The sequence below is a fragment of the Nerophis lumbriciformis genome, linkage group LG04, assembly GCF_033978685.3.
Source record: "Nerophis lumbriciformis linkage group LG04, RoL_Nlum_v2.1, whole genome shotgun sequence".
Lineage (NCBI taxonomy): Eukaryota > Metazoa > Chordata > Actinopteri > Syngnathiformes > Syngnathidae > Nerophis > Nerophis lumbriciformis.
Genome location: NC_084551.2, coordinates 56,519,568 through 56,530,000, shown reverse-complemented (window position 1 = coordinate 56,530,000; position 10,433 = coordinate 56,519,568). Strand labels below are relative to the sequence as shown.

Here is a 10,433-nt window from a genome sequence, read left to right as displayed (position 1 = left end):
ACACACACACACACACACACACACACACATATATATATATATATATATATATATATGTCTTAATAAGGTTATCCAAAAAATAGTGCTCGATACCGTAGTAGAGCGCAATATATGTATGTGTGGGGAAAAAAATCACAAGACTATTTCATCTCTACAGGCCTGTTTCATGAGGGGGGGTACCCTCAATCGTCAGGAGATTGACGATTGAAAAATCTCCTGACGATTGAGGGTACCCCCCCTCATGAAACAGGCCTGTAGAGATGAAATAGTCTTGTGATTTTTTTTCCCACACATACATATATATATATATATATATATATATATAACTGATTGCTAGATGTGCAGTATGCTCCAGAGCATCAGTAATTTCTTCAGTTATGGCCATTGAGGATGTTGTTTTGGCCCTAAAAGCATACTGACCCTCATTGATTATTTGAAGTTTCATCAGATCTATCTGTCAATTATAAGTTTTTATTACTTTTTTAAAATACTTTTCTCAGTTTTTATGCCCCTTTTGTCGAAGAAAACATTGTTTTGTTAATATGGAAAACTCACAAAATATGCAATATTTCCACCCCAAAAAAAAAGTTCAATGTGGAATTTTTGATGTGAAGTAATTGAAGCTTGACATACTGTAGGTCCATAATTCATAACCACCGGTACCATAATATTGGTATTGGGACAACACTAATCAATAGATATCATTTTTACTTTCAACACTTAAATCTCGACATCAACTTCAGATCTATCTATTAAACGTTTTTATTACTTTTTGAACAATGACATTTAAAAAAAAAAAATCACACTAAAGGTCTCGGGGACCCAAAATGGTCCCAATCATAAAAGTGTTAAAAATAAATCATATATAAATAAATATAATTTTTAATTTCAACACTTAAATCTCTAGATCACACTAAAGGTCTCAGGGACCCGAAAAAGTCCCACTCATAAAAGTGTTAAAATAAGTCATTAATCAATAAATATCATTTTTACTTTGAAATTTGTAGATTAACTTCAGATCCATCTATCAATTATACGTTTTTAGTACATTTTGAACAATGACACTTAAAACAAACAAAAAAATCACACTAAAGATCTCAGGGACCCGAAAAGGTCCCACTTATAAAAGTGTTAAAAATAAGTCAATCAATAAATATCATTTTTACTTTGAAATCTCTCGATCAACTTCAGATCCATCCATCAATTATAAGTTTTTAGTACTTTTTGAACAATGACACTTAAAACAAAAAAAAACACACTAAAGGTCTCAGGGACCCGAAAAGGTTCCACTCATAAAAGTGTTAAAAATAAGTCATTAATCAATAAATATCATTTTTACTTTGAAATTTGTAGATCAACTTCAGATCCATCTATCAATTATACATTTTTAGTACTTTTTGAACAATGACACTTAAAACAAAACAAACAAATCACACTAAAGGTCTCAGGGACCTGAAAAGGTGCCACTCATAAAAGTGTTCAAAATAAGTAATTAATCAATAAATATAATTTTTACTTTGAAGTCTCTAGATCAACTTCAGATCTATCAATTATACGTTTTTAGTACTTTTTGAACAATGACACTTAAAATTAAAAAAAAAATCACACTAAAGGTCTCAGGGACCCGAAAAGGTCCCACTCATAAAAGTGTTAAAAATAAGTCATTAATCAATAAATATCATTTTTACTTTGAAGTCTCTGGATCAATTTCAGATCTATCAATTATACGTTTTAGTACTTTTTGAACAATGACACTTAAAATAAATAAAAAAATCACACTAAAGGTCTCAGGGACCCGAAAAGGTCCCACTCATAAAAGTGTTAAAAATAAGACATTAATCAATAAATATAATTTTTTACTTTGAAATCTCTACATCAACTTCAGAGCCATCCATCAATTATAGGTTTTTAGTACTTTTTGAACAATGACACTTAAAACAAAACAAAAATCACACTAAAGGTCTCAGGGACCCGAAAAGGTGCCACTCATAAAAGTGTTCAAAATAAGTCATTAATCAATAAATATCATTTTTACTTTGAAGTCTCTAGATCAACTTCAGATCTATCTATCAATTATACATTTTTAGTACTTTTTGAACAATGACACTTAAAACAAAACAAACAAATCACACTAAAGGTCTCAGGGACCCGAAAAGGTCCCACTCATAAAAGTGTTAAAAGTAAGTCATTAATCAATCAATATCATTTTTACTTTGAAGTCTCTGGATCAACTTCAGATCTATCTATCAATTATACGTTTTTAGTACTTTTTGAACAATGACACTTAAAATTAAAAAAATCACACTAAAGGTCTCAGGGACCCGAAAAGGTCCCACTCATAAAAGTGTTAAAAATAAGTCATTAATCAATAAATATAATTTTTACTTTGAAATTTCTAGATCAACTTCAGATCTATCCGTCAATTATAAGTTGTCATTATTTTTTCAACAATGTAAAACTTTGTCAATATTGATACTTTTTGGAGCTGTTGGCTCTTTTGCTGCACTTTTTAATGACTTGTTGTCATATTGGGCCCCCGGGGGCCGCACTTTGGACACGTCTGGATTTAAAGTGCTAACATTTCCCCAGTCATATCGTACCGAGTTAGCGCACTTCCACTCACTGCAGCTGTGGTTTAGGACGTGTAGCGAAGCCTGGAGGTCAGTTTGCATAACGAGGTGTGTGTGATGCGTCCACAGGCCAGTTTGTACCGGGGAGGATACAACCGCTTCACGCCCTACTGATGACATCATCCTCGCCATCAGCCAATCACAATCAAGTTGTACATATGGACGTGTTGTCATGCTAACGACTGTGTATTATTTATGAACCTTGACAACAATTAGTGTGTGTGTGTGTGTGTGTGTGTGTGTGTGTGTGTGTGTGTGTGTGTGTGTGTGTGTGTGTGTGTGTGTGTGTGTGCCTCACCAACTACCTCTCTTCTTCTTGTTGCTGGTGTGTGTGATGTGTGCTGCAAATAAAATTTGATCCTCGCTTACTTCCTTAAATAAATTCATTTGTCTTGTTATTGCCAAACCTTTTTTTCACACTGGATTTATGGAACTGCAATTGTTTTGCTTTTTAAATTTTGGGAACTGATTTTTTGGTGTTTTTTTAATAACAAATGATGCTGTTGGTTTCAGTGAACTGTGAGCAAAATGTGTTGAAAAATTCAAATTGTTGAAAAAAACGTGTTTTTAAAATTCAGTGTAAAAAAATGTGTTTTATTTGTCTTAAAATTGGGTCTTCAGTTTTGAATATTTCTGTAGTGAAATTTATACACTGGATTTTTACACACTGAATGTATACACACTAATTTTTTACACACTAAAATTTTACATACAAAATTTTTTACACACTGGGTTTTTACACACTGGATTTTTACAAACTGAATTTTAACACTGAATGTTAACATACTGAATTTTTACACTCCAATTTTTACACACTGGATTTTTACACACTGAATGTATACACGCTAAATTTTTACACACTAAATTTTTACACACTTGTTTTTTACACACTCAATTTTTACACACTCAATTTTTACACACAGGATTTTTACTAACTGAATTTTACACACTGGATTTTTATAAACTGAATTTTAACACACTGGATTTTTACACACTGGATTTTTACACACTGGATTTGAACACACTTGTTTTTTACACACTGAATTTGTACACACTGTGTTTTTACACACTGAATTTTTACACACTGAATTTTTACACTGTTTTTACACACTGAATTTTTACACACTTAATTTTTACAAAATTTTTACACACAGAATTTCTACACTAAATTTTTACATACTAATTTTTTACACACTAAATTCTTACACACTGAATGTTTACACACTGAATGTTTACAGACTGAATTTTAACACACTGAATTTGTACACTAAATTTTTACACACTGAATTTCTACGTAAAATTTTTACATACTAATTTTTTACAATACATTTTTACACACTGAATTTTTACGCACTAAATCTTTGCACACTGAATTTTTACACACAAAATATTTTTACACACTGAATTTTTACACACTGAACTTCTACGTTAAATTTTTACATACTAATTTTTTACAATAAATTTTTACACACTGAATTTTTACACACTAAATCTTTACACACTGAATTTTTACACACTAAATATTTTTACACACTGAATTTTTACACGCTGGGTTTTTACACACTGAATTTCTACACTAAACTTTTACATACTAATTTTTGGCACACTAAATTTTTTACACACTGAATGTTTACACAATGGATTTTTACACACTGAATTATTACACACAACATTTTTAAACACTGAATTTTTACACACTGAATTTCTACATTCAATTTTTAAATTTTTTTACACTACAGTGTTACACACTAAAAACATTTTTCTCTGAATTTTGAAACAGAATTTTAAAACATATAATTTTCACACACAGAATTGTTTTTACTCTGAATTTTTAAATACTGTATTTTAAAACACGCTAATTTTGCTCACACATTTTTATTCAATGAAATTGTCAGCATTTTACACACTGAATTTTGTACACCAATTATTTAAAACAAATATTTTTTTTACATACTGATTTTTTTTAACATAATTTTCTAGACTGGGTTTCATAACACTTAAATATTTTTATGCAGAATTGTTTTACACTGAAAGTGTGAAAACTGACTTTTGAACAAACTACGTTTTAAACACAAATTTGGCTGACAATGATTTTTCAATAAAAATTGTCACAATAATTTGATGTAAAAAAAAAAAAATCAGTTGACAAAATCCAACGTCCAAAAATGTAGTTTCATAAATTCTGTGTCAAATAAAAACTTTTGTAATAAAGACTCAAATTCACCTTCATGGATTGACTTCAGTGTCCACGCTTTTACTTTGAAAGCTGGCCTGTTAGGGGGATTCTGATTCCAAATTGATTCATAATTTTTAAAAACTGATTAAAAATATATATTTTTTTAAGTATCAATTTAAAATAATACATTTTGATACTTGTCTCCATCTTGGAAGTATGCTAACGTCTCTTATATTAGTGTGCTAATGTTAGCATGCTAACTTTTTATGCTGGCTTTTCAGCTAATTTTTATGTTTACACTTAAAAATAGTGCATTTTGCTATTTCCTCTATCCGGTCACGTGCTACCGTTAGCATGCTAATGTTTTATGCTAGCTTTTTAGCTAATTGTGTCTGTTTTAACCTAAAAAAAAAAGAACAGTTTTTGATGCTTGGCACTATCTTGGAAGTATGCCAACATCTCTTATATTAGCATGCTAATGTTTGATGCTAGCTTTTTAGCTAACTGTATATGTTTTCACTTACAAATAGAGCATTTTTGGCATTTCTTTTTATTCGGACATGTGCTAGCATGCTAATATTAGCATGCTAACATTTGATGCTAGCTTTTTAGCTACTGTTTTATAATACATGTTGATACTTGGCGCCATCTTGGAAATATGCTAACGTCCCTTATATTAGCATAGCATGCTGACGTTTCATACTGGCTTTTAGCTAAGTTTGTATGTTTACACCTACAAATTGAGCCTCGTGGTATTTCCCCTTATCCTGTCATGTATTAGCATTAGCATGCTAACATTTGATGCTAAGCTTTTTAGCTACTTTTAACCTAAAAATAAATCATAGTTTTTTATTTTATTTGGCGCCATCTTGGAAGTAAGCTAACGTCTCTTATGTTAGCAAGCTAACATTAGCATGATAGGATTTTTAGCTATATTTATATGTTTTAACCCAAAAATCATGGTTTTTGAGGATTGGCGCTGACTTGGAAGTATGCTAAGGTCTCTTAAATTAACATGCTAACATTAGCATGCTAACTTATTATGCTAGCTTTTTTGCTGATTTGTATGTTTTTACCTAAAACACGTAGGTTTTGATGCTTGGCGCCATCTTAGAAGTATGCTAACATTTCTTATATCAGCATGCTAAAGTTGGCATGTTAACTTTTTAGCTAATTTTGTATGTTTAAACCTGAAAATCATGGACTTGGATACTTGGCGCCATCTTAGAAGTACCTCGGGATATAATGATAAATGATAAATGGGTTGTACTTGTATAGCGCTTTTCTACCTTCAAGGTACTCAAAGCGCTTTGACACTACTTCCACATTTACCCATTCACACACACATTCACACACTGATGGAGGGAGCTGCCATGCAAGGCGCTAACCAGCACCCATCAGGAGCAAGGGTGAAGTGTCTTGCTCAGGACACAACGGACATGACGAGGTTGGTAGTAGGTGGGTTTAATTGGTTCACGTAACCCATTGAAAAAACTTGTTTCCATTGATGAAATTTCCTATTTTCATTCAAATGAATTTATAAAACATTATTTTGACATGTAACGTGCCTTTTTAAGAATTAAATATTGCACAAAAAGCAATCAAACAGCTAAAGTTAAGTATAATATAATAATGTCTAGTATTTACCTTGGAGCGTGAACTTTTACGGTATCTCCTTCCAGATGCTTCCACCTCAAACACACCAGAAGCAGCTTCTCCATATTTTCGTGCATAAATGGGTCCTGGGCTGGCGTGATTTAAGGACTCATTGGGCTTCAGTGTGGCGCAGACTAGCAGTGCTACGCTCCTTCTGCCTCACCAAGTTAGCTAGCTCGTGTTTGTGATGACTTCTTTCTTTAATTCAACTAAAATCATCCACTTTCTGTCTTCCCATGCTTGTAAAAACAAAGTTACGCTCGTCACAAGCGATAAGCTAATGCTAATGCTAGCGAGTAAGACCGGAAGTGGGGTTGACTGTCACATCCGCTACGACATCGAGGCTCGTACTTAAATGTTTCTCTCTTCCTTTTTTCTTTAATTCAAAAGCTTTTTTGACACTAAATTGATGTTATTGATTTTATTTATTTATTTTTACATTAAACCATACTTATAATTGACGTGTTTTAATCTAATATCATTAACCGGATGTGGATTTTGAGTTTTGAAGCAACAAAAATGTATACCCTGAATTAAAAAAAAAAAAGCACCGTATAAACACAGATTTTGCTCACGAATTCAATCAAATTAAGCTGAAAATCTCAAATATGTATTGCGATTTTTTAAACTCAGTGTAAAAAAAATAAATCGATCGCAACTGGAGTGTTCAGTTTTTAAACAGTTCCTTTAAAATTAAAAACCCACTTCCGGTTAATGCAATTAGATTTAATTATGTTTGATTACATCACATTTCATTAACGGTAATTTAATTGATTCAAACAGAATCAAATCTAATTTCATTAACCGGATGTGGGTTTTGAGTTTTGAAGCAACAAAAATGCATACCCCGAATTTAAAAAAAAAAGGCACCGTATTAAACACAGATTTTTCTCACGGATTTAATTAAATTAAGCTGACAAATTCATTAAATGAAAATATTTGCGCAAATGTGTAAGTATTCCGATTTTTTAAATTCAGTCTGTAAAAAGAAATCAATAGATCGCAACTGGACTGTTCGGTTTTCAAACAGTTTCTTTAAAACTCAAAACCCACTTCCGGTTTTTGAAATTAGATTTAATTATGTTTGATTAAATTAAATTACATTTAATGAAATTGTCGGCATAAGTTAACATTTAGGTTACATAAATTCAATGCAAGTAATAAATATTGTAGTAAATACAGAAATTAAAGTAGTTTTATTCCAACAGCATCTTCAATGTACACATTGTAGCAAAGTGGACCCCTGCTTAAAAAGTTTCAAAATAAAGCGCTTTCCTGTTTTCCTTCACTAATTGCATGTTTATTTCCATTTCATAAACGCTTCACAGGACATTTTGCAAACAAGATGCTTGTATTGCAGCTGGAAATAAAGTGTTGTCATACAAAAAGCCTCGCTGTCTTTAAGAGCAGGAGAGAATGTTTTGGAAATGTTTTTATTAGATTCTTCAAAATGACAAGTTATGTACACAATATTTACACAAATGCTGGTGCTCAATCTGCAGACGTGGAGGAGGAAGGGAGCCAGATGTTAGTGAGCGGCAACATCCATACTTACTATGTGCCAACATAAAAATGGATGGGGGAGGGGAGGACCGCATGCGTGAGGAGGAGAGAGACAAGAGAAGGATGGGAGGGGCTTAGAAAGGTACCAAGGAAGGGATGATGAGGTCATAGAACATGGGAGCAAAAACAGGGAAAACATGATTGGAGCTTTTCAGAGGCAAACAAAAAGTGTGCTTTCATTTCTGCGTCTTATTGAGCGACGTCAGCAGCGTGGAGGGAGAAGACTCGTGACAGCGCGAGGCTCACGTCGACTCGCTTGAGACTTGCTCCAAACGGACCCCCTCCTCGCGAGCGCTCCTGCAGCGTGGCCAGCTGAGGGGTCCGGGGGTTGGGGGGGGAGGAACGAGGACAGGGGACGAGGTGAAACAAGGGGAGGAAAGAGAAACATGTTGAGATCATCATGGTCACAAAGCACAAGGACATTCTTCCTTCATTCAATGGCCACATTTGAGTTGGCAGAGGCCTGCTGACTCAGCAGATACACACTTACCATGTGTGGGAAACATCAACACATGTACACCTTGGTCAAACGGCCTGACATGACACTTGAATACTGCAAAAGAATACTTGGGACTAATCCTTGGTCGGGAGATTCTTCAAAGTCTTCCTGAAAGGCCAGGCGGGTCTTGCTGTCCGGCCTGAGGAGGCGCCATGTTCTGTGGTCCTGCAGCTCCTTCCAGAGTCCTCCTCTAGCATACAAACCGCTCGTGGGCGGGGCCATCCACCACAGGCGCTTGACTCCTCCTCCGGCCAAAGGTGTGCCGTGATGTCGCCGGCTCCAAAGCGCACTCTAGTCCAAAGCTTTCACTGGCGACTTGAAGGTGGGCGCGGACTCCCGAGGACCCGGGGCAGGCAGGCAGGACATACAAACCACTTCTGGGCTGGTCTTGGTTTCTCACAGTCTCTTTGAGCTGACCGTGCCTGACTTGGGACTTGGTCTTGAAGGGCTGTTGACTTGGAGGAAGAAAAGATAACAGAAGACTGTTAGCGGTGTATCCGACAGTGCGAGTGTGGCTGCGGTGGGAGGAGCTTAGACTGTGTGTGTGTGTGTGTGTGTGTGTGTGTGTGTGTGTGTGTGTGCGTGTGTGTGGCACTAACTCAAGCATGTTCTCTAGCTGTGTGTGCGTCTAAGTGTTAGCCCCGCCCTCTCAGGAGGCAGCCAGAGTGGCTGCGCTGTTTTTACAGTCTATCTTTAGAGGGTCCGAGGGGGTGAACGCCACGCCGAGCTCAGTAAGGAACTCGGTACAGGAGTCTAAAGAAGAGAAGCCCAGAGTGGACTGCACATACTGCACCGCCAAGTCTGGCCTGAACCTGCAAACAAGCACAAGCACAGACAACAATCACACCTTCAGCATCTCGCATGGGGGGCAGGGCTAAGGGGGCGCCTTACGTTTTGACCATTGCCCGGAGTGCCACCTTGCGCTCCCGCTCGACAAACTTGTCAATGAGGTATGAGGCCATGCGGGGAGCCTCCTGGTACAACTTGAAGAAGCGACAATAATTCCCTAAAGCCCAGGCGGCGCGGAGAGCGAGCGCGTGAGCGACGCACACGTCCGCCTTCAGTGCTGGGGTCAAGTAGACCAGCTCGGTGATCAGATCTGCAGGTGGACACACGCTGGGTGAGGAACATCACGGCTTGGCGGGTGTGCTGGTGGAGGGGGGACGTGTTACCTCCTGAGTTTCTGGTGAAGATGTAGTACAACAGGCGGTACGCCGTGAACTCGCCAATGTTCTCAGAGGGGTTGTCCTTGTAGAGCGCCTTCAGCTGCGTCTGGCACTGGTTGAACTCCTCGTGGTCACCCTGAGTCACAAAACAGTCGTGGGTTAGATGTGCCCTAGTGGAACTTGGCTCATTGAATAGCTGTTCTCAATGGGTACGCGTAGGGATGATGTTCGAAAACCGGTTCTCCCGATGCTTCGATAAGAAAAGAACCGATTCCATGGATTCAAATCCCTTTTTGAGAACCGGTTCCCGTTATCGAAGCCACTATACCGTATCTTCGCGACCATAGGGCGCACCGTATTAAAAGGCGCCGTGTCAGTTACGGGTGCTATTTCTTTATTTAACGCATAAATAAGGCGCAGCGTATTTTTGGGCGCAGGCATGGTTAAACATACGCTATCACACGGTTTTAAAAAGGCAGCAGGAGCAAAGCGGAGTTGGGTATTACTTTATTGAAGTATTTATCAATGTACTCACATTATTTTTTGATCAATCCTCATCCACAAATCCATCAAAGTCCTCATCTTGTGTCTGAAATAAACAGCTGGGCAAGTTCTCCATCAAACACGCCAGATTCCCTCTCCTCATTTTCAAAGTCAGTCTCATTGTCATGGGGCTCCTCGGAAAAAGTAAAAGCCGACTTCCCTTGCTCCGTTGTGCGTATGGATTGGCTACCGTGCTGGTC

General features: G+C 36.6%; 2 protein-coding genes across 3 annotated transcripts in view; one reads left to right on the top strand and one right to left on the bottom strand.

Moving 5' to 3' along the window:
* The window catches only part of rbfox1l (RNA binding fox-1 homolog 1, like), a 34,717-nt gene extending 31,581 nt beyond the window's left edge, over window positions 1-3,136 (top strand). The window contains exon 12 of the mRNA XM_061946039.2: window positions 2,700-3,136. Within this exon, the coding sequence (XP_061802023.1) occupies window positions 2,700-2,744 (45 nt within the window). The 3' untranslated portion in view covers window positions 2,745-3,136. The remainder of the gene's footprint in view (window positions 1-2,699) is intronic.
* A 4,743-nt stretch (window positions 3,137-7,879) lies between these two features.
* The window catches only part of leng8 (leukocyte receptor cluster (LRC) member 8), a 33,008-nt gene continuing 30,454 nt past the window's right edge, over window positions 7,880-10,433 (bottom strand). For both annotated transcript variants that reach the window (XM_061957772.2, XM_061957781.2), the window contains 3 exons: window positions 9,697-9,826; window positions 9,416-9,623; window positions 7,880-9,336 (listed from right to left, as the gene is read on the bottom strand). In XM_061957772.2, the coding sequence (XP_061813756.2) occupies window positions 9,174-9,336; window positions 9,416-9,623; window positions 9,697-9,826 (501 nt within the window). In that variant the 3' untranslated portion in view covers window positions 7,880-9,173. The remainder of the gene's footprint in view (window positions 9,337-9,415; window positions 9,624-9,696; window positions 9,827-10,433) is intronic.